This window comes from Misgurnus anguillicaudatus, chromosome 24, assembly GCF_027580225.2.
Source record: "Misgurnus anguillicaudatus chromosome 24, ASM2758022v2, whole genome shotgun sequence".
Taxonomy (NCBI): domain Eukaryota; kingdom Metazoa; phylum Chordata; class Actinopteri; order Cypriniformes; family Cobitidae; genus Misgurnus; species Misgurnus anguillicaudatus.
The window spans coordinates 49796120-49821886 of record NC_073360.2 but is presented as its reverse complement, the minus strand read 5'-3'; the positions used below and the strand labels follow the sequence as shown (position 1 = coordinate 49821886).

At 39.0% G+C, this 25767-nt stretch overlaps 2 protein-coding genes across 2 annotated transcripts; both read right to left on the bottom strand.

Moving 5' to 3' along the window:
- Positions 1–2955: 2955 nt before the first annotated feature.
- Positions 2956–14159, bottom strand: LOC129437225 (uncharacterized). Its single transcript, XM_055195406.2, has 3 exons — positions 13902–14159; positions 9931–10450; positions 2956–3614 (listed from the first exon to the last, which is right to left on the bottom strand). The coding sequence occupies exons 1-3, from the start codon at positions 13929–13931 to the stop codon at positions 3553–3555; spliced, it is 612 nt and encodes a 203-aa protein (XP_055051381.2). The 5' UTR covers positions 13932–14159; the 3' UTR covers positions 2956–3552.
- Positions 14160–17620: 3461 nt separating this feature from the next.
- LOC141361484 (myelin protein zero-like protein 3) lies at positions 17621–24848 on the bottom strand. Its single transcript, XM_073862907.1, has 6 exons — positions 24658–24848; positions 20794–20933; positions 18759–18969; positions 18504–18666; positions 18372–18426; positions 17621–18004 (listed from the first exon to the last, which is right to left on the bottom strand). Exons 1-6 carry the CDS (start codon positions 24716–24718, stop codon positions 17930–17932), a joined length of 705 nt encoding a protein of 234 aa, XP_073719008.1. The 5' UTR covers positions 24719–24848; the 3' UTR covers positions 17621–17929.
- Between the last annotated feature and the right edge of the window lie 919 nt (positions 24849–25767).

The window sequence follows — 25767 nt, the reverse complement described above, 5'->3', positions numbered from 1 at the left end:
GTTAGATCTCCCTTTAAATTGTTGTGACGGTTTTGTTTTTCAGCATGTTTCTGATGTTTGTTAACTTGAGAGAGCTAATAAAAACAAAAACAAGACACATTGAGCTTTGAAATGAGCGCCGGTGCTTGTGTTTTGCACTTGCTAAAAATTAAATGGGCTATTCGGTTTACCATTTCCATTAAGAAATAACAATGGAGTGAGATATGAATATGACATTATGTAATCATTAAGAATGAGATTGAGATGATTTTAGGATGCTTTATTAGGTTACTGTGACAGTCTTGTACAATAATCGTAGCTTTTGAGTCATTTTATGAATATTTTCATTTTACAACATTTTACTGCTGCCATTTAGGTGTGAAATGTTTGATGAGATGCATGAGGCACAAATAATGAACTCAAGTGTTTTAAGATTATAGTTATTCGCTCAAGGGTCCTTTTTAACATTATATATAAAAAAATATTCTTAAAGATTAACATACTATTTAATAATTTTTTCATTAGTACACAATTTCACATCTCCTTGTTGACCAATAAGACAGCATCTAAAATATCACTTAAGTTTTTTTCAAACTTTTTTCCAGGATTATTAGTTTGACTCCCTCAGTTTGACTTTCCAACTAAACTTTTTTTAGGGTTAGGGTTATAAAAATGTAAAATGGTTATAAACATTTTCTGTTGCTTTAAGTGACATCACAAAGTGAAAGTGACTGCTTTTGTTATTGGTGTCTACAAGACTCAAATGATAAGACAAGTACTTATTTCTTATATTGTTAATTTGTTGCTTTTTCATGTTAGTCAGGGTCTGTTGAGCTCAAACCAAACACGCGGTTAGGCAAAATCGATGGGGAAACTGTTTTTAAAAACCTTTTTTCAGATTGAATGTCATGTATATGCTAGGTGAGAATCATGACCACATGAGAGATCTGCAGTCATTTTGGGATGAAGTTTATTACCCCGTCACATGTTTTATTGTTATGGGATGTGATGGGGTGGTTCTGCATCCTTTTAAATGTGAGAATGTGTGAAAGCAAAATATCATTATTGTCTGTTCATCACTCACTTATTCACTTTTCTCAGTACATCTCTGTGAAATCAGACATATTTTAGCCGAAAGTGCTCACTGTCTGTTTGGTAAAGGAGAGAGGAGCAGTAACTCATTTCAATTTGAAGGTACACACATAAAAACTGTGACGTTTGGACGCTATAATAAATCATCTGCCAGGGAGACTTTAAATTAATATTTCCCATCCTGAAGTTTGTAAAGTTTAACCAGCAGTTCAGACAGAGAAACCATTTGTTTGTTACATAAATTAATGTTGAATGATCTTCTTGTGTGATCTAATCACATACATTTAATTTTGTTTTTTAAGTGAATTTGTTTTCAGTACAAGGAGACCGTTAAAGGGGCCATGGCACAAGAGTATTTTAAGATGTCAAATAAATCTTTGCTGTCCCCAGAGTACATATGTGAAGTTTTAGCTCAAAATACCATATAGATGATTTATTATAACATGTTAAAATTGCCACTTTGTAGGTTTGTGCAAAAATGTTTTGGGTGTGTTCTTTAACATGCAAATGAGCTGATGAAATTCAAACACTGATCACAATGATGGTGGTTTGTTGCTATTTAAACTCAATTGTGCTTTTCTCTGGACTAAATGGCAGTGCTGTGGTTGGATAGTGCAGATTAAGGGGCGGTATTATTATAATAAGAGCTCCTTATGACATCACAAGGAGAGCCAAATTTCAACAACCTATTTTTTCACATGCTTGTAGAGAATGGTTTACCAAAACTAAGTTACTGGGTTGATCTTTTTCACATTTTCTAGGTTGATAGAAGCACTGGGGACCCAATCATAGCACTTAAACATGGAAAAATTCAGAGTTTCATGCCATGACCCCTTTAATGTGTTTTTTAAAATAAAAAACGAGAATATTCAAATGGATTAAATTACAGAATTTCTATTGATGTTTTCAAAAAAATTTACATTTTACTATTAGGAAGACAATTTTATTTTAAAAATCTTTCATTTTACTACTTCACAGGATGAAAAAGAAAGGATCTATTGCCATAAAAAATAATATTAATTAGATTAGGATTTTGTGCCTGAGGTGGGAAAACGTTTATTTTTAGGATGAGCACATCATTCAAGTTGTAGGTTATTTTCCAAAATTTCTCTTTTCACACTGCATTTTAAATAGGAACAATATCAAAACTCTTTTGTTATTTTTTAGCGTGATGCTAATGGTCTAATCAGAATCTATGGATTGTGCTAAACTATGCTAAAAGTGGTACCGCCAAACCCAGAGATCAGCTGAATGGATTCCAAAAAGATAAAACTCAATTGTATAACTCTAGCAGAGCTGGAAAATGAGCATATTTTCAATAAAGTAGAGTCCCTTTAACCTCACGTTATCTTCGTCCTAAACCTAAACGCTTTTAAGCCTTGGTTATCTTCGTCCTAAACACTTTTAACCTTGGGTTATTTTTGTCATAAACCTAAGCACTTAATGTAGAAGTGGGGTTATCCCTGAAATGAATCTAGTGTTATGAAAGTCTGAAACATCGGGTTAGCACCACAGTGCAGTGTTAAACGTGAGCAGTGTAATAAAAGGAGGTTTAAAATGACTCAATGCTTAGCAGCAGACAGCCAATCAGAAACTGAAGAGCACGTACCTCAGATGACGTGGTGGCACAAAACAAGCGGTTATTTAAAGCGGAAGTGTGCTATTTTAATTCAGTCAGTGTGAAAACATTAACTCAGGGTTAGGAATGCACAGTGTGAAACGTCAGATTATCTCAGGGTTAGCTCTTAAACTTGTATGAACAGTGTGAAACAGATAATAAAACATAATAACTCAGACGTAACTATTTTAGTGTTTAATTCATCTTCTATTGTTGTTCTCGCTTCAGATTAATGAAGAAATCTGAAGCCAATAAATGGACACGTGTTGAAGATAATTGGCACATTTCTTTATTTCCAAAACAGACATAAAACCATTTCCACGATTTTACTCTGTAGATTCAAACCTCACATTGCACTTGAACAGAAAGACTGGCGTTTTTTTCCCATTACATTTTCTCAGTTGTTTGAACATCAGCTCTGCAATTTCTCCAATTAAACGTTCATATAACAACACCAAGGACATGAAAAGAAGCCACGTGTATTAGTTTGGCAAGTGTGAAGGTTCTCGTCTCTGGAGGAAGATTTCTCATGCAATGAGCCAGAAAACGGCCGACGGATCGTCGTAGGGTTGGCAGCGTTTCACTCGGAAGAGCGAAGCCCGGCTTACATTAGTAAAAGAGCTAAACGTGTTCGTTTGCACAGCTATAGAAAATCACAGCGAGAGACGCTGCGGTCGCTTATGAAGATGAAGGTTTGTGTCCTTTGGTTATGGAGGAATCCGCCTCGCACTCGAAAACTCCCTCCAAACGGCCGAAAATCATCGCCACACCGAAAATAGAGGACAAACATAAAAACAGACTGTTTTCATCAGCTTAAAGAGCAGCCTGTGAATTATTTCATGACTTTACATTTGACCGGTCGTTTAATTCTTGCCCTCGCCGGCGTCTGAAAGCTCCTCTGCTGGTTTGGAGTCTTCAACAGCTTCTGAAAAACAAAATGACATGAAGTGAAGTTTATGTGCACACTTTATTCTGATGCACTCGAGTCAATGTCAAACAGCAGAATATTGTGTTGTAGTCCTGATGATGTTACACACTGACCCCTCAGGACACACAATGACACTTCATGACCTTTAATAATCCAGATTGACTCAAAAGATCTAAGAAATAATTCAGTGCTGCTGCATTCTGGGACATTTATAATAGGTTGGCCAGATGTACAAATATATATATTTTTAAATGATTTAATTCACACAATAGTCAGAAAGTCTCATTTTTAAAGAGTTTTGTTGTTGTTGCTGCTTGTGGTCCTCTGATGGACTTCACTTCTGATTTATTGACTGTCACTGAGTGTCCATTAACTCCAATGAATCTACCAGAAACATCTGCTTGCTTGTAATTGTGGTCAAATCTGGAGGTTAAAAGGTTTGGATAAAATCTATTACACAGAAATTACACAGTGGCTTCCTCCAACATTACATTTGGATTATGTTACAAGTAATGGATGGTGGGTTTGTGTAAGCAGTGGATGAGAGCTCCAAACACTTTCTGTTAACTCTTTCCCCGCCAGAGTTTAAAAAAAAAGTTGCAAGCCAGCGCCAGCACTGTCACAGGTTAACCTGTTGACTGTTTAAACTGGACTTAAAAACATACCACCATATCACTTGTACTGTGCATTGCCGGCAACTTAACATCTGTGTACACATCAGGAAAGTGTTATGGAGTTTTTGTTTGGTTAAGTCTAAGTTTGTTACTGTTGTGTTTGTTCTAGTTTTCAAGTCTTATAGTTATTGACACTATTTTTCTAAAATAACAAAATGCCACAACACACAATAATTCATGTATTACTTCCCTTTATTTTTACAATTATTTTTCACCAACCTTATTGCAGTTACACTTCCCGGACCACACTTCTTACAACCAAACCCATAGTCTGGGTAAAACTGTTTTTTAAAGCAAACAGCCACATCACTTCCTGTGGAAGCTACCATTTTGGGTGTCCAGAAGGGGAGAAGTTAGAAACACTTGGTTTTTGACATTTAATTTGGTGCTTAACTGCTTAACTCTGTTTCTGTTAATGGTAGTTTTTTTTACTAACTGTTTAGAAGATTAAATTTTGTTATGTTGATTGTTATATTATTTAATATGACTGATACAAAGTTTTTAATTTTCCATGACAATATGGTTTGCCCTGTAGGTGGGGCTTCAGCCTATAAATAGGCTTGCTTGTTAGAATACATTCAGTTATGTTTTTCATTGTGAACTCTTTGGAAACTAACTAAGCAGTGTTGCAAACTTGGGCCATTCGGTTTAGCCAAAATAGCACATTGTTGCTCTTTATTTTCGTTTTTGTACAGTTTTTATTTATTTTTGTTTTCTCATACACTGTAAATATTTTTGCACCTTAAAATAAAACACCATTTGGATCCTGCATTAACTTTTTAGTACAGCACGTCATTTCCTTTTTTCCACTCCAACTGGTTGGCTCCCTTACATATGGTGTCAGAAGTGGGATCCTCTCACCAGTGAGTGACGTGTATGTATTAATTACTGCCCTGCTGACATGCCACCCAAAACTAGGAGTCAGCCTGAGGAGGGCATAAATGCAGAGGTGGACCAAGGTGCTGTTGGAGGTGCTGCCGAGCAACCATCTTTGCCTATGGAAGTCCCAACCCCTGGGGGAGAAGCTGCTGTCACAGCGTTGGCCCAGATGTTCCAGTCATTCATGCAGTATCAAAGGGACCGTGATGAGAGGCAGGAGAAAGAGGCTGCTCGTCACGAGCAAAATTACAAGGTCCTCAGCCACCAGGTCATACAAATGCAGCTAGATATGGAGCGGGCAAGACTTGGAGCTGCAGGAAGAGCTGCAATGCGGGTAGTAGACCATGAACCTCGAATAGCCAAGCTGGAGGAGAGTGATGATATTGAACACTACCTAACCACTTTTGAAAGACTTGCAGAGGTGTATCAGTGGCCAAAGGAAGACTGGGCCGTCCGCCTTATTCCCTTGTTAACAGGCAAGGCCCGAAGTGCTTTTGTGGCTATGAACCCCTCACAAACCAGAGACTATGACCAAGTTAAAGATGCAATTCTAAAAAAATATGAAATCGGTGCAGAGACATACCGGTTGAGATTCCGGTCCCTTAATACCCCTGCAGAGGAGACCCCTACTGAACTTTACATCCGACTGAAGGACTTGTTCTCCAAATGGGTGCACTATGAGCAAAGTAATAAGAGGGACATTATGGAGACTCTTGTGCTGGAACAGTACTTACGAGTATTGTACCCGGAGGTGAGAACGTGGGTCAAGGAAAGGGATCCTGACACTGCTGCAGATGCTGCAAAACTGGTTGAGGCCTACATTGCTGCACGAAAGGGACCCGGATCTACTCGATATGCTGGCATTCTACACTCTCCGAAGGGTAAGCCTGAAGGGTTGGGGGTGGGTTCAAACTCTCAAGGTGGTCCTAAGATTTTTAAGCCAATTAATGTTAAACCCCCAACATCTTCCACAATGCCCCAGACAACAGTTAAGGGAGAGAGTGTTGTGTGTTATAACTGTGGTGAGCCAGGTCATACTAGGCCCCTTTGCCCACTTAAAAAGTCAAAGACAACTGGCCTTTGTTATGTTCCCCGTCCAGAACAGTTAAGAAAACAGCACAATCAGGAGCCAGTCATCACTGTACTGTTAAATGGTAAACCCCTTTCAGCTTTGGTGGACACGGGTTGTTCCCATACGCTGGTACAGGCCAAATATATACCCAGAGATTTCTGGAGTGAAGGAGATGCAGTAACAGTATGTTGTGTGCATGGAGATAGCACTGAGTTGCCTACAGCTGAGGTTTATATTGAGGTCTGTAATCAGTCGTATCTTATGAATGTTGGCATTGCCACCAGGTTGCCCTATCCTGTTCTGTTAGGTACTGACTTTCCTGCACTAGCTGAATTGGTGCAAGAGACTGTATGGTGTGGTGTTGTCACAAGAGCCCAATCAAAGCAGCTTACTCAGGTCCCACAGCCCCAAGAAACAAACCCCGGCACACTGCAAGAAATGCCCTTCCACTCTGAGAGTAGTTTAGGTGAGTCAAGGCCAACAGAGCAGGAGAGGCTGCAGAGACGTAGGGAGTGGGTTGAGGAATTGTTGGGAACTTCTGAGCAAACTGAGGAAGGGATAGAAGAACCCGAACTAACTGAAGCAGACAGAGTTGTCCCTGGTAACCTAGCCCAGCTTCAGCGTGAGGACTCAACACTAAATGAATGTTTTAAACCAGGCAAGAAAAACATTCTTTCCTACGTGCTTAAGATGAGAGAACATTTGCAGAAGACAACAGCTCTTGCACGAGAAAACCTCCTGCAGTCCCAAGCACGCCAGAAAGAGTGGTACGACCGAACTGCCAGATCTCGTACATTTGAGCCAGGTGAGGAAGTTTTGCTGTTGTTGCCGACAAGTGACCATAGACTGTTGGCTAAGTGGCAGGGGCCCTACCAAATAAAACGGAAAGTAGGTCCTGTGACATATGAGATAGAGATTCCATCCAGGACCCAGCCCTTGCAGATCTTTCATGTCAACATGTTGAAAAAGTGGCATGCTCGTTCCACACTACCAAACACAACATCTGAGGGAATAGCAGAGACAGCAACAGCCTTGTTTGTGAGATCTGTGGAGGAAGAGGAGGAGACAGAAGAACAATACCTACCTGGCCGTCAGGGCAACAGTCAGCTGAACCTTGAGCATCTGGAAGATGGACAAATGAAGGAACTTCTACAGTGCCTCCCAGATCAACTCTTTATGGAGACACCTGGCAGAACGGGCGTGATCTACCATCACATCACTCTCAAAGACCCTAAACCTATTCGTCAGCCAGTCTACCGGGTCCCTGAGAGACTTCTACCAGTCATGAAGGAAGAGTTGGAAACCATGCAGAGTCTTGGTGTGATCGAACCTTCAAGCAGTGAATGGAGCAATCCCATTGTTCTAGTGCCAAAGAAGGATGGCAGTCTCCGATTCTGTCTGGATTTCCGCAAACTCAATAGTGTGAGCAAATTTGACCCGTATCCCATGCCAAGAGTGGACAAATTAGTGGAGAGTCTTGGAAGAGCAAAGTATCTGACCACACTTGACCTCTGCAAGGGTTATTGGCAAGTTCCTCTAAGTCCAGAGAGTAAGGAGATGACTGCGTTTAAGACACCCTTTGGCCATTTTCAGTTCTGTGTCCTTCCCTTTGGGCTTCACGGAGCTCCAGCTACTTTCCAAAGGATGATGGACCAGATCCTTCAGGGGACTGAGAAGTTTGCTTCTGCATACTTGGATGACATTATCATCTACAGTCAAACTTGGCAGGAGCACCTAAATCATCTGAAGGATGTACTACAAAGAATAAAGAATGCTGGTCTAACCATTCGTCCAGATAAATGCACCCTAGCTGGAACTGAGACACAATACCTAGGGTATGTGCTGGGTCATGGAGTAATACGTCCACAGGTGGGGAAAGTGGAGGCCATCAAAAATGCGGAACGCCCAGTGACCAAGAAACAGGTACGTTCTTTCCTAGGACTTGTAGGGTGGTACAGGCGTTTTATCCCCAACTTTTCTGAACGAGCATTTGCCCTAACAGATTTAACTAAAAAAGACAAGCCAAATTTAGTTAACTGGACTCAGGACTGTGAGAGTGCTTTCCAGGATCTAAAGGACTCCTTATGCACAGAGCCTGTTTTACAGAGTCCAGACTTTGAAAAACCTTTTACCGTACAGACTGATGCTTCTGAGCATGGTATTGGGGCTGTACTACTTCAGGAAGGTCAAGGGCAACTCCAACCCATTGCCTACATCAGCAGAAAGCTCCTTCCACGGGAATCTAGGTATTCCACAATTGAAAAGGAGTGTCTGGCAATTAAATGGGCATTGGACTCTTTAAGATACTACTTGGTGGGCCGCAAATTTAAACTTGAGACTGATCACAGGGCATTGGCCTGGTTGGGTCGTATGAGGGACACAAATGCCCGTATAACCAGATGGTTTTTAGCCATCCAACCATTTGACTTTGATGTCTTATACAAAACTGGGTCACAAAATTGTGCAGCTGATTACCTCTCTAGGACACCTCAGGTGTCTGAGGAAGGGGGGAGAAATGTCACAGGTTAACCTGTTGACTGTTTAAACTGGACTTAAAAACATACCACCATATCACTTGTACTGTGCATTGCCGGCAACTTAACATCTGTGTACACATCAGGAAAGTGTTATGGAGTTTTTGTTTGGTTAAGTCTAAGTGTGTTACTGTTGTGTTTGTTCTAGTTTTCAAGTTTATTGACACTATTTTTGTAAAATAACAAAATGCCAGAACACACAATAATTCATGTATTACTTCCCTTTATTTTTACAATTATTTTTCACCAACCTTATTGCAGTTACACTTCCCGGACCACACTTCTTACAACCAAACCCATAGTCTGGGTAAAACTGTTTTTTAAAGCAAACAGCCACATCACTTCCTGTGGAAGCTACCATTTTGGGTGTCCAGAAGGGGAGAAGTTAGAAACACTTGGTTTTTGACATTTAATTTGGTGCTTAACTCTGTTTCTGTTAATGGTAGTTTTTTTTACTAACTGTTTAGAAGATTAAATTTTGTTATGTTGATTGTTATATTATTTAATATGACTGATACAAAGTTTTTAATTTTCCATGACAATATGGTTTGCCCTGTAGGTGGGGCTTCAGCCTATAAATAGGCTTGCTTGTTAGAATACATTCAGTTATGTTTTTCATTGTGAACTCTTTGGAAACTAACTAAGCAGTGTTGCAAACTTGGGCCATTCGGTTTAGCCAAAATAGCACATTGTTGCTCTTTATTTTCGTTTTTGTACAGTTTTTATTTATTTTTGTTTTCTCATACACTGTAAATATTTTTGCACCTTAAAATAAAACACCATTTGGATCCTGCATTAACTTTTTAGTACAGCACGTCATTTCCTTTTTTCCACTCCAACTGGTTGGCTCCCTTACAAGCACTTTTTATGATTTTCACAAAGTTTAATTCCTTTAAAAAAAAGAAAGATACAATATATCAAATAAAAGAACAGACCGTCTGAGATTAATGCATTTTTGAGCAAGACTTTTCTTAGAGATCAGATTCAGATCAATACAGAGAGTTTTTACTGTTTTTGGATCAGTTGATGCTTTAGTGTTTTATTAGTTGGGTAAGAGCGACACCTAGTGGATAATAGTGGAAATATAGATTACAGTAAAAACTCATCATTGGCAGGGAGTGAGTTAAGCACTTGAAAAGTGTAACTTGACGCACCTTTTTTGTCTATTTGGTCTGTTTCCTGGTTCTCTGAGGCATCAGGCACGTCGGCTTGTTTGGCTTCCTCTTCTCGTTTCTGTGCATCTTCGGCAGGTTTCTCTGGCGCCTCTCCACACTCCCCTTCTTTAGGCTTCTCCGCTTCCTGTGGCTGCTCCTGGACTTCCTCTTTAGTGGGCGTGTCTGAGGGGAGGGGATCAGCAGCAGCAGTGGGCGGAGCTTCCGCAGCAGGTGAGTTGGGCTGCTCGGCCACGGGACTCTTGACCGGTTTGTTCTCCTCTGCGGTTTCGGTGGAATCTTCCGCCGGCTTCTCTTCGGATGGGGAGATTCGCTCCTGCGTCTCTGCGGACTCATCGGGAACGCCGCCGTTTTCTTCCTCTTTCTCGCCGTCTTTCATTTTTTTCCGGGTGATGTGCCCTCGGAAACTGGCCTGGATCTTAGTGGCGGCCTTGTGGGCGTTTTCTTCGGGTTTGGTTCCATCCTGCTTGATCTCCTGGTCGGCTTCTTCGTTCTTCTCAACCTGACAAAAGAAAACCACACTTCAGCCGAACGTTTCTCCTGTCCATATCACACAGTGTTTTATTTCTGTACAGCTACACCAGAGCAAGTCTCACAGTTTGACTCAACACCAAACATGAAGTTGAAAAATTCAGTTTAAGCTGTAATGTATTCAATTGTGTTTATTAGTGTATGTGTTTTAACAAACCTTACTGTTTGAAACAGCTAGTAAAGATGTTTATTAGGCCTCTCCAGGCATGTCTGTTAAATGTATGTTAATGGTCATTCAATGAAAACACGTTTTATACCGACAGGAGCTTTAAAAGAGCTTCAATCGATGCGGCGCTGTAAACAATCAATCATTTAAATGAATGTGGATCAGTGAGCTCTGAGGGATATTTGTCTGAATGATTAAATGCGTCTCTGCGGCGAGGGAGTTTTCTGGACCGAGCGGACGCCGCGTAGTTTCTGATACTCTTTAGTAACCAGAAAACATCAACCATAACCTCAAGACTTCAGTAAAGTACAGTGAGGTTATGTACGTTTGGTGTATGACCGGACACAGATGAAGACAGCACGATCCGGTATCATCAGTTCAAATGTACTGTCTTGAATTTTTGCGTACGCACACTCGGCGATCAAATCTGTGCGTACGCACGCTTTATAAATGAGGCCTCAGGAAAACAAATTCTCACCCTCCTTGATTAACAAAGATCCTGGTTAACATGCAGTGACACAACTAAATCATCTACAAGAAACCTCCATGTACTCAAGACACAGTAAAGTTTTCTGCTCTGAACCATGAGGTCACTCGATGACGGCCCAACCAATACCAGCATAACATGACGTGAAACCAAAGATGAAAGAATCATGTTTGAAGTAAAAAACGTACCTTGTTTACCACAGTCCAGGAGTGTATTCGTCTTCCAAAGCTCTTTTAATATAACACTGAAATGTGTCTAATGAAGAACATAAAATAATATAAATTAAAAGTAATCATGCATGACAAATAAATTGTTATAAAACATCGCCTGAGACTTAAAGATGAAAACTGAAGTATAAAATCAGGAGTGCAAATGAAATGCAACAGTATATTCTAAACAGATAAGATTTAGTGAAAACAGCAAATGAATGTGTTACACAACATCACACAAGAGAGAGTGAATGAGAGATATAATCTAATAAAGAGATGAATAAACTGATCCTGTATCACCTGTACCTGTATAGACAGTGAAGGTTTGATTCTCACGGTTTATTTGATCTTCTTCAACAGGCTAGCAGTCATTTAATGAACACCACACAAACAATATCATCTATGGACATGAGCAATATCAAATCAATAAACACTTTGTCTCAGATTTATTATTTACCCTGAGCCATCATTTCTCACCATCCTATTTGATTTGACTGCATTAATGGTGTGTGTGTGTGTGTGTGTGCATGCGTGAGTCATACAACATTACACACTGTGACATCATGATGACACTCTCAACTAAATCTGATTATTGGAAAATATTTTTAATTTTCTTTTGAATAGAAATTTCTTGAAGATTTCTTGAAATTTCTGAGCAGGTTCTATGAGTGGATTATTGTGGACAGCCCTCATTAAACAGAATCAAGACAATCCACACGAATGAATCATATTTATCATTGAATCAGATTGATATTAAAATGCTCTTGCAGTGGTTTTGTATAAATGCTCCATACAATGGCAAATATGTGTGTAGATCTGAGGGCGTAGCCCATAAACCACTGACATGATTCACAACTGAGCCTGAGGGAAATTCAGTCAGACACACGCACACACATAGACACGCGCACACACACACAAACACACATGCACACGCACAAACACTTATGAGACCTTGACTGGCTGTCAACACAACACACATTTTTTAATTTGAGGTAAAATTATTGCCCTATGGTTTGGGGGTTCAAAGGTCAAACAGAAGCCCAGAGATTTTAAAGATGACCGATCAATAACAGCAATCAAAATCCAGATGGGTGGGGTTTAAAAATCAACTGGTTGTTCATACACAGACCATAGTTTTAAAATACAATATTTGCATTTATAAGTTCTGCATTTGGCAGAAAGCAACATAGTGTATTTAAATGACATGCTAATTAGTATGTGATGATAGTTCAACTATATTCATGTTGTTTGTTAAGCAGACTGATTTACAATGACAAGATATCCATTTGTATTCAACACACAACAGCTGTTAATGAAAGTATGACTACACATAGTCATGCAGTGCAGAGAGCCACACCTTAAAATCTCACACCAGACACACACACACAACCCACCAGACTCTCTCTCTATTACACAAACACACACACAAAACACACACACACACACACACACATCATCAGACCGATACGCCGGAAATTCTTCGCGATCACAATTCACCTGCAGTGACGCAGACTCTCATGAATATTCACGCGGCATTAAAGCGCACCGACGTCAGAAATACACCTGTTTTACTTTCACATTATTACAATAAAGTTCCAGCTGTGTGTGTGAATGAGAGAGAGAGAGAGAGAGAGAGAGAGAGAGAGAGAGAGAGAGAGAGAGGACCACACCCTTCATCCTCTTCTGCTCTGACGCTGATGCTCTTCTGCCTCTCTCTCGTGCGCGCACACGCGTGAATCTCTGTCGGTTCCGTCAGTTTATGTCTCTTTCATTGAATTTTTAACAGCTTGTCTACACACTGCAATAGACGGAACGCGACTGTTATAGACAACGCTGCTGCTCGCGTCGCGTCGCTTCAGTGGCGTGGCAGAACAAAAGAAAAGCGCGAGCACACCTGAGTTAAAGATGCTTATCAGACCGAACATGCGCGCACACTCGTTACTAAAGCTCACCTGTGTGAAAAGAAAAAAAAACACTTTCACACCCGTAAACACACTAACATCGGTCATTTCTTACCGAATCCGGTTTACCGGCTCCGGTGACGCGAGATTCTTCAGAGGAGACGCGTGAGGTGCGGCTCGATTTTCCCGCCGAGGTAAAAACATGTGTTTAATGCACGTGTAAAGGCAAAATCTATCGTTTGCATAGAAATCAAACCTTTTTAAGACAGAAAGCGGCGCGAATCGTTCAGACACAGAGACAGACACGCCCTAAGACACGAGCGCGTGAAGCCTTCATTACATCCCACGAGAAATCATCCCGATTCCTCAGAGACATTGAATAAATATCTGTGTTTATCTCCTGAGAGACACCACACCCCAAAACTCACACACCTCAGCTTCATGACTACACATCAAACCTGACACACACACAGACACACACTGCTGTGATTAAATAGAGATTTCCAGTGTGTGAACTGGGACTGTTTCCAGTAATCCCATTATGAAGGCGTGTCAGATCCTCAGCAGAAGATTCAGTGTGAACAAAAGAAAGATGAATTACACCACAACATTAAACATCACAAATCACACACAGGTTAGTGAATAATCCAGATATTTACCGGCTTAGTTCTTCTAATACAGCACAGCATAGTTGAATCCTTTCAGTGTCTTGCTCCGTTTCTTCCTTCTTCTTCTTCTTCTTCTTCTCTTCTCTCTCTCTCTCTCTTCTTTCTCTCTCTCTCTTCTTCTCGCTCTCTCTCTCTCTCTCTCTCTCTCGCTCTTACCGGCTGTATCAACAGCTGACGCTTCGGATGCTAAAACTCATCACAGTTCAGCTTCAGTCACACTCTGTCTGTCTCCCTGCACCTCCACTGCCAACAATGAGAATAATCCCACCCTATAACCCCCCCCTCTCCTGCAAATGAACCCGTTGAGCCCACCCCCAGCACACACACACACGTGGCCCCGCCCTGATCACACTTGCTATGAATGATGGAATAGCACCAATCGGTCCACTGAGGTTCTTCAGTCTATGCGGTGGTTCTGCTCAATGTCTCTAACAGAACTTCTGCATGTATTCATCAATCCACACTGACTGATGTGTGAAGAGAGATTTAAGACTCTGTACATTATCAGACTGCCGTTCACATGGTAACAGTGTTGAATCAATGCCCATGTGACCGCCTCAGGGTGTGGATATTGCTTCTTGACGGCTCCTTCTCTCCATCTGTCTGTCTGTCTGTCTGTCTATGACAACCACCCCACCGTCACTGGGGATTCCTCTTTCTGACCCGAAGCAACAGCACCAGAACATCTTCATCATCTTCATCACATGCGCTCATAAAGGTCAAAGCATCCTCATGTTCGCACACTCATCATCAGTCGTATATATGGAAGGAATAACTGACGACGGGCCGTTAAATTTTTTGTTGAATTATTTGAAAATAATGCACACTCAATGTGCCAGTACCCTGCAGGTGTTGATTATTTTCTAATAATTTAACAAATAATTCAAATGATTATTCCTCATATACCACAAACATTGTTTGGTGGTTAATTTATATTATACCGCAGGTCTGTTGAATGCTGTATTCTGATTGGTTGAGAAGTGTTCCGTGGGTATGCATTAATTTCTGATAACTGCACACCTAACTTGTCACATGTCTTAAAAATAGGCACCAGGGCAATGTCTGTGGTAACTGTGGTATAAGAGGAATAATTGACTCCTGGCCCTTGAATTATTTTAAATAATGCACACCTGCGGTGTAACCTTGGTGTGCATTATTTTCTTATAATTCAATGACCTGTCATCAATTATTCCTTATATACAACAAAGAAAGACGTGTTTGGCTCTCGTCCAGTCATGAGATCAGCTCAAAGTCTTGTCGAATACATTTGTACTGAACTCAAGGTTCCCACTCCAAGTCAAATTCACTGACTTTCATTGAGTAAAAAGCTGAATTGAAGACTGTGAGGCTGGATAATGTAGAAATGAATTAACAGTGTCAATAAACAGCTGTTTAAATTGTAGTCAGCAGACAGAGGCTTGGACACAGAAATGGTTAGTTACCAAGCGGTAACATTTTCATAAATGGAAACTAAAATTTAAAGCAACAAACAAAAATCCATGATATTCCAAGACTTTATATAATAAAAATATAAAATTTCCTAACTTTCCATGTCTGGAAAAAACTTTTTAAAATTAAATGATATTCCAGAAATTCCATGACCTGTGAGAACCCTGTAAACTAATCAAAGTCCATCGACCTGTTCGACTCTATCAGGGCTTCACTCGCGTGTTCAGGGTTCCCACACTGTAGTTAACTTCAAATTTAAGGACCTTTCAAGGACTTTCCAGATCCAATACCTCCAAATTCAGGGACAAATGTGGGGACACATTTCAAGTGAGATCAAGGTTACATTGTGTTACCTTTTAAGATATATTGTTACAGTTCCCTTTCGAGGGAACTCGTGCTGCGTCGCCGATGACACTTTAAGGACGCCTCCAGGGGTAAGTGCGTCTGAATGTGTATATCAAATTCAACCAATGGTGAGGCTTAACGACAAAGACAGGATGACGCGGGAGTCAGGAAGTATATCGCTATCTGAAATATTGCCAAAGATGGCGTTACAGGGACGCAGTAAGTATGGCAAGAGAGACGCAGCGTCTCATTCCCTTCTCAGGGAACAACAGTTACATACGTAACCCAAGACGTTTTCATGTGTCAAACACAACTATGTAAAAAAAACAACATTTTGTTATGAATCAACATTCACATACAGAAGATATAAACATTTTCCTCTACATCTGTTCATGTACGACTACAGGCATTATGGGGCGGTTTCCCAGACAGGGTTCAGATTAATCCAGGACTAAGCTTTAGTTACAGACAGTTTTTTACAAACATACCTTAAAAAAAAACAACAATACTGATGTACATCTTGAGACAAAACAGTGTCACTGATATATGTTAAGATCAGGAGGTGGTGTTTTGAAATGAAGGCAGCTCTATATGGATTTGAGTCTGGGACTAAGATAAACCCTGTCTGGGAAACCACCCACAAAACAAATCAAATATAAGATCATATCTGAGCAAAAACACGAGAAAGTAAAACACAGTAACAGAAAAAAATCATGCATTGATGAATAATGTGTAAAATCTGGATATGACGTCATCAGGTGTGATCTTAAGAGGAGTACACAGTTTAGAAACCCTTAAAAAGACTCACATCACATCACATCATCTGGGTTAAACTCTCTCTCAATCAACAATTCTTCTAATGGATAATAATGTGATTTCTGAATGACCCCCATCCTCATTGTTAACACACATTGAGTTGACAAAATACACTGTAGACATATCTGCTTAAGATTATTTTCAGTAGCTAAAATGGCTAAATAAGTATTAAATTGAATATAAAAGTTGAAAGGATGGAAAATAAATCGCACATCTGACCACATTTTCTCTTTCATCTCAGTGTTTTCTCATGAATATTCATCAGTAGATGTTGTTGTCGAGGATCAATTATTAACATCCTTTATTTCAACTGTAACCTTCATGAGAAAGTGTGGGATAGGATTTAAGTGTGCTTAGTTTTACTTTCACGTAACCAGGTGCTGTGTCTGATCATGACGGGTGGAGCTCCTGATAACGTCTGCATTCTGCTGATTCAAATTCCTAACTTGTAAGTGAATGTGTGCGTGTCGATACCTTCAGCCTGTTCAGACACACTGAAAGGACCGCATCTCCACCCCCGATCAGGACGGCAACCGTTGCCAAGGCAACCACACTGAAACGCCATCCATTCCTCTCTGACTGTGTGTGTGTGTGTTCACGAGACCCCACGGACACTGCTCAAACCCTCAATATCAATACTGATGCTCCGTCTCCATGGCAACAGGTCAGAGCGGATGACTAACACACACACACACACACACACACACACGCAGCCGTGTGTCTCAAACTAGCCTGTAAGATATTAACCCCAACATCAAAAACCTCCACAGAATAATATTAAATTGATTTAAGATGCAGGGAGATACAAATAAAATGACACACACACACACACACACACACACACACACACACACACACACACACACACACACACACACACACACACACACACACACACACACAATGTGTTCAGTAAAGCTGCTTTAAAGCAATGCACACATGAACATAAATGCATTTGAATAAAGTCATAACCCCAGATGTTTAATCTCAACAAATGGATTTCATCAGATTTCATCATTTCCTACAATAAATGTTCAGTAAAGAAACAGCAGATACAAGCAAGAGAGCATTTAAGATGATTAAAGAAACAGTGTAAAGTGTTTAATTCAAATGTTTTATTTATTTGGGTTAGTAATTAACATAAAAATATATTTGTAAATTTCAGCAAAACAACAAAACCTGGCCATTCATTTTTCAGCACAAGAATACATTCATTATTTTTTCAATGGTTATGAGAAATAATTCATGACTTCCTAAAAAAAACATCTGCGAGTTTAAACAAACACTTCAGACACCAGACTGAGTTACGGTGTATCTTAGTATATCTGCACACTTACAGGAAGAAAAGACATGTTTATATGTATTCATAACACACACACACACACACATACATACATACAGGTGTTTATTTAACACTGCGACTCTGCGATTGTGTGTTCGTAATGTTTCTCATGTAATATATAGTCAGGCACATCATCAAAATCCTGAAAGAAAACACAAAGACAGATGAAAATCTTTAAACAACAGATACCAGACTACACTCTCAAATATCTCAGTTTATTTCTTCATCCACCATTTACAAAAACTTTAACTCGCTCATGTCATGTGGAGTTCACAAAACAACTTAAAGTGCAAAATCTAGATCACACAAAACTGACAAACTTTCACTGCTTATCTGAAATCAATCACAAATATCAGACATATAAACTCATAACAACCCACTTCAGACTGATCGAAACTAAACTCATGTTGGCATAAAGTTGTCCTGCAGTGCATCATGTGTTTGTTTATGAACACGGGCCGGTTCTGAGATCTGAACTATTTCTTTGTGAAGTAAGATTAAAAGTTTACCTTTAGATAACAGCAGCACATCGTCTTCTCTGGCTGGTTGTAAAAATACTCCTCACTGTAAAGACGGACACAATCATCATTACTGGGTTTTGTTGGTTTGGCGCTAAAGGACAGACGCTGAAATGTTCTTACCCAGTGACCTCGATGGGCGAGCGTTTGACCACAGGGGGATTTTCCTCTGATAAAGCCCAGCACGGACAGAGGATTCGGCCCAGCAGCACCAGCGTTATGAGACCTGACGGAAGCAGAATAAACGCCAACAGAACCGCCACATCTGTAAACGCCACAGACAATCCTGACAGAGAAGAGACATTTAATAATAACAATTAGGAGTAAAGTACGTCTGTGAGATTCATCAGATAAATGATGGTCTGTAATGAGTCTCACTCTTTGGTGTAACGGTGAGGAAGATCTGAGCGGGGCGGCCGTGAGCGTCCGGTGGGTTTCGGACGGAGCAGGAGTAAGTGCCGTTATCAGTAAGTGATGCGTTCAGAAGCTGAATCGATGCGTCGCCTTGTGACGGATTGCCCATCCACTTCACACGACCCCTAAAATAATCATCCTCCGGCGGGTACGCTTCAGATAAGAAGTGAAAAAACTAAACAGAGATAGAGATAGACAGACATATGATGAAGCTCTCAATAAATGTTTCATATTATTTGATCATTAGATGAATCATGTAGTTCCTAACATCACCAGCAGGAGGAGGATGAATATAATTAAGATTTGACTTTCATGACATTTGAAACAGGATTTTATCCATGAGCACTAAGTGATTAAAAGCATCAATGTCTTCATGACATCATTTTAAATGCAGAATAATCCATTATCTTATAATGAAGGTGAATGATCTTCCTATTGCACTCCAGTGAGCCACATGATCTCTTGCAACATTCAAATAACAATTAAAAACTCAAAAATACATGACATAGATATTATAATGGGGTCTCAGTGATGCTTTAGTCATTTTCAAGCACTGAAAAAAAACTTGAGTTAAAAGAATAGGTCAACATAATGACTAAGACAGCTTCATATAAACATTTACTTTACAAGCAACATAATAAAACCAAAACAGGGCTCCCTGCGGATATTCTGGTTTGGGAAGACTTTTGGTCTACTGGCAACATTTTGGTCAAAGTAAAATGAACATTAAACATTTACAAGTCTTTGTCTTTACAGAGTAAAACTAAAAAACAGCATCAAGCAAAACATTCTGGGAAACAAAATCTGAAGCAAAAAAACAAAAAAAGGTTGATGATGATTTCTGGTTCCCAGAATGCTTTGCATGAGGCTGTTATTGTATAGTTTTATTATAGATTGATTTATTTCTGTCCTTATTTAGTATTGTGTCTAGCTCTGTTTATCTCAGCTACTGTTCATTTTCTGCCCTAACATGTAGCATTTGTATAAAGTCATTGTCATATACCGGACGAAACAATAAAAACTAGACATAGATATTGGCTGCATTTCTTTTATCTTTATTTAAAATATTAATCTTTATCTCTCTTTCTCTTTCATCAGATATTGTGTTGGAATAGTTCTAACTTGTAAAGCACTTCTTATATGATTGACTCCCTCTGATAAATCACTTCTAATCTTTGTAAGTCACTTTAGATAAAAGCATCGGCTAAATGCCTAAATGTAAATGTTACAAATACAAATCTTTTTTGTTAGAATAAAATCATAAATAAACTTATTGTCCTCATTAAGATACATTTAGACGAATATAAAATAACAAAAACACATTAAAAATGACTGATGTAAGCAATGAATAAAGACCACACCCCTGATAGGGTGCGTGAATAAAATCACAGAAGGGTGTGGCCTTAATCATGACTAACACTTTTATAATTTACACAAACACACACACACACGCTTTATTGTTTTACACATGCATTGTATCTATTTATGGTCCATTTAGAAATGTATTAATTTATTAATGGCACTGAAACTGAATTTAAAATCCCTGAACACACAAAACCTTTAAGATCATCATGTGACGGACAGCAAAAGTTGCTGATGTACAGGATTGGTCAGGAATGAAACTGTCAACCCCATCACTGTTCTCAAGACATTTTGGCAATGTTAAATGTTAAAAACTGCCCAGAAATCAGCTTAATAAAGTGACTCTGATGAATGTGTTTTACAGAACATCCCAATACATTGACATGTGTGTGTGTGTTCATCTTTACCCTGCTGAATAATTCAGACACACAAATACTGGATTATAAACTGAGCTCTGATGGACTTCTGTGGTTTACACCAACATCCTGCTGTTAGTACAACCTAATCATTAACTCTGTGTGTGCGCACGTGTGTGTGTGTGTGTGTGTGTGTGTGTGTGTGTGTGTGTGTGTGTGTGTGTGTGTGTGTGTGTGTGTGTGTGTGTGTGTGTGTGTGTATGACAGAAGATCAGACTCACCAGTACAGCAGGTCCTCCGCTCTCAGGTTTAAAGGTCCAGTCGACAGACATGAGGTTGGTGACCGTGCTGGAGGAGGTGAAGGAGCAGGACAGCGTCACCGTCGCTCCTCGAACAGCACTGATCTCTGCAGGAGCGTTTACTGTGATGCAACACACATCACTCAGCAGAAATGACGCAAAAAAAAACACACAAACATAACTTAAATAAACAGTTCACTCAAATTTCTGTAATTTATTCATCAGAACTCAAGTTATGAGCGTTGATCGTGAGCTCTTAGACTGAAACTGAAGTCAATGAAAACTGCTGATCTGAGACAATGTTTTAAATGAAAACACCACCGTTTTTCAATATTTCACTGTGTTCTTACATCAACTTATATAAATGAATGCATACCTCTCTTTTATCAATGCATGCACTTAATCTTTGTACAGCACGTTGTGAATGTGTTAGCATTTAGCCTAGACCCATTCATTCCTTAGGATCCAAACAGGGATGAATTTAGAAGCCAGATGCGTCATGCCCATTCAAACTGGGGGGGCACGTGCCCCCTCGGTTTTTTGAGCCAAATGAATTTGCATGCAACCTCAAGATCAAAGAAGCGTCCATGAATCTGTTATTTTCTTTTAATCTGTTTAATATGCACAATATTATGCACAACATTTTTGCCGTTTTTTTGATAGTTATCATGTTACATTACTTTATTCTGGCGGAAGGTGCTGCAGTCAGCGCAGACGTCAGCGTCTGAGCGTGCTTACAAGCTTTGCTGTTGCTGCTGCATTTGGCTATCTGAGGAATTAAACGTGTAAAACCTCACAACATTTCCAAACTCCAGTACGGTAATGTGCAGTTAACCTCCTCGGTATGGTTTAAAATGTGACCGTCTCGACGTTATATTAGCAGATTTCTAGATTCATCTTGGTACAACGCCAAAGTTCACGGGGGCGCAGAATCACACACGCTCACATATGAGGTAAAATTTAATGCTTAAAGCCGTTCCTCTAATAATTTTATCTAAACATATATTTTTTTAATCATTATTAAACATAAAAATAAATCACGTAGCTATAGCTTATGTCATTTTCGTGGTTTAGGCATGGATTTAAAATGACATTAATTTCATAGAATAATGCAGTTGTTGTGCAAAATGCATTAATGACACAATTAAACACAATTGACACTTTTATTTTGGAGGTTTTTGCATAAAGGCAGGGGCGCTCAGACTGTTTGAAATGTAGGTGCCATGGAAAAGACTGAAAGCTCTATAATATACTTTGTTTCTATGTGTCCCTTAACAAAAAATTGGTGCATGACGCCCCTTTTAGAAGCAAACAAACACTTCCTTGTTTTCCATTTTTACAGACTGTTACACGAGTAAGTATGGTGGCACAAAATAAATCGTGGCAATTTTTTTAAGCGGATAAAAATGAGAACTATATGGTGTATGGTGGAAGAGCCGAGGTCGAAGTGCCACAAACTAAGTGCTCTTCCGCCATACAATATATTATTCGGGCTGCCACTAATAAAAAATGTTTTATATTGACTAATCTATCGACTAATTTATCGATTAATCGATTATTCTAATGACTAACTTACCACCAAAAATTAAGAAACATTCAATCCAAAATTCCTAAATCCTGAGTTTTTTAAACGTAGCATACTCTTTTTATATTGTATATAAATACTATTTATTAACTGTATATATCTGTGTGTATTTATAATCAGGGCTGCTGCTAGTCAAATGGGTGCCCTAAGTGGACTTTTACAGTGGTGCCCCCTTTAGTTAAAAAACAAACAAACAAAATCACACACACATATAGTATGAGTGAGAATAAAACTTTGTTAAAATGCTTTTGTTATAAATTATAAATTGTATAACACACACTACAACCATACAAATATGCAATTATATATTGTAGTTTATATTTCTGAATCTGTACTTGCGTAGCTAATGGACTTTAGCTTAATCTAATGTGACAAAGCTAATCTTAAATGTCAGTATAAATCCAAGCAATTTTGGAGAGTTAAAGGTATTGAAGGTCTTTAAGAAGAACAGCAGATTTTAACAGATAAGTTCTTCTCAAAAGAGTTATGGTAGCTTTGCATGCATTGAGCTTTATTATATTATTATTATTATTATTGAGCTGGTACTGCTGTGATATGCCAATGAAACCTTACAGAGTTCACAAACCATCCTTCTTTTTATTACCAGCTACTCTGAAGTACTCCCATACTTTATACCAGGGTTCCCCAAATCTACCCTGGAGGGCAGGAGCACTACAGAGTTTAGCTCCAACCCTAATCACACTTACCCACCTGTGACTGTCTAGTGATCATGAAGACCTTGACTAGCTTATTCAGATGTGTTTGAGCTAGTTTAGTTGGAGCTAAACTCTGCAGTGCTCCGGCCCTCCAGGGTAAGATTTGGGGAACCCTGCTTTAGACCCCTCGGCCTTTGATATCTGTTCCTAACTAACTCGTTTGACTTTACACTCGACCCCGCTTTATTCTCTGGAAACTGTTGCTTACTGAGCCCACTGGTGGAGACAGCGATAGACGGTTTGCGCCTCCTAGTGGTGTGGAGGAAACGGTTGTTATTTTAGCGTGATAACAACATTTTAAGGTTAAATAATGAAATCGACTATAAGTATTGATGTTGACTAATCATCAGCGTTGACGCAGTCGATTGTGTCAACCAATCGCGACAGCTCTACTATATAGTTTTCTTTTTTATCCGCTCAAAAAAATTGCTTTATTTTGTGCCACCATACTTACTCTTGTAGCTACTCATGTAACAGTCAACATGGACGTGTTTGGTGGCTTCCCTGAATTAATTAGATCTCTACTGTATTTTGTTTTATATTGTTTTATACATCACTATTACAGCACTGTAAGACTGCTTACTCATATATTTTAAGATCTGTCCGTGCAAATTGTTTTAAGTGTCATTGTTTTGTCTAAAGATGCACATTAGTAAGTTTATTTTTTGTAATGTATGTTTGTAAAAACTACTTTAATGCATTTATATTATCAAGGTCTGATGCTGGCTTAATCTAAACCTTAGCCCATAAAATATTCATTTATTCCATATTGTAATAGTCATTGTTTATATTTTTGGATGTTTATGGAAATGCACATGGCACCTCTGAGCAGTAGGTGAGATGCATCTAATGTTGAATCATGATTAAGGGATAATAAAAGTCATTTATTTCTGATAACTCTTTCGGTATATTAATGATTAAACTTATCATATATCATGATTATATCATTAATGTTTTATTCATGTCTATTTGTACATTCACTGCAGAAAAGAAAACCAATGATGACTGAAGATCCAGTAAAAACACACTCACACCTTCACTTTATCCGGTGATGTCACTTCTGAGATTATGACATCATACCTCCACTTAATACATCATCTCATGTGTGTGATGTAATGTAGAAAAAATATAACAGAGCCTTTTATCTAAAGCAGATTCAGCCCTCCAGTTAGCATGTCAAAGATGAACCACTACACACACGCACGCGCGCACAGGGCACTTGAGGTTAAAGACGCGGTCTGGCAGTAGGGAACTAAATAGTTATTCAGCCGATATATGATCGCAATTCACGATAATACAGACAACGATATAACACTTAATTAAATGACGTCAATATAAAGAAATCTAACCGCTGTTATAACTTAATTCACTACGGTATAAACTCTCAGATATATTTATAAAGCAGATGATCGACACGATTTATACACAATCAAAACAAAGTTTGCCCATTTAAAAATACCATTTAGAGGTTTTCAAAAACAATAAGTCGCATTTATTAACCAACTATGACGTTTGTGTGGACATTTGACTGAAAGTAAAACTTACCGAAAGAAAAGAAAACACACGATAAAAATCCTTCAAACACGTTTCTTCGTAAATCCATCATCCACTAAAACTCATTTATGATCCGATATGAGTGATTATAAGCCGATATCTGTCAGATATTTCTGCTGTTTACGTCGAGAGTCTGTTTTTGTCCTCCATGTTGGATCATTTGATACCTGCCGAACAGGTGAAACAGGAAGTCCAAATTAATCAACATTAAACTCTCTAAGAAATCATTAAAGTTTCTTAAATAACTCAATTAATTTAATTTATTAGTTCGTTCAAAATTGTATCATACATCAGATTCAGTTATAATGTGTGTTTTTATTTGACTGGTTTTATTTGAGCTTATTGACCCAAATGAAAATATATTTATATGTATCCCTCGCTGTATTGAATGCTTTTGAGATCCAGGTTTCAGTGGTTTTGGTTTATTCTGTGGTCAAGTTCACACATTATTGGATTCCTCAATCTGAAGGCTGCAGCCTCTGGAGGGCGCATTTGCAGGCTGCATATGTCATCTAAACAATTACAAAGTTGACTATTATTCCTAGTAAATCGTAAATTGTTGTAATATGTTGATGACTTGCGAATGGAATGGTCAGTTGAGTTAACTTAAATAAACCAGTCTTGATGACGTTTGTAGCGTGCATATGCGACCTCTGCAGGTTGCAGCCTTCATTGAGAAAAAGCCAAGGTTACGCAGCGCAGACCGATCGGTGTATGACGTCAGGGTAACGCGAGAGTTTGCTTAAACTTTTTTACAGTCATGGCTCAAACTAACGCCAAACCTCAATTATATTAACATTATATTAATAAAGGTGATTGAAAAAACACTGATTAATAGCCAGACTTATGTCGACAAAAAAGTAATGACGGTGTTATTATAGAGATCATGTTTAATCGCTCAGAATAAATAAATAAATAAAGCTCGTATGTTAAAAAGCTTTTGTGTGTTGCGCTGTCCTGTTTGGCCGCTAGACGCCGCTACAACCCTTTCGTTATTTTAGTTAGTAAAACACTTCAGTATTAAACTAAGTAAACGCTTTTCCTTCACAAAGTAAAGGTAAACATGTATTCCTTGTCGCGTTCGCTTTTATTGTTACTAAT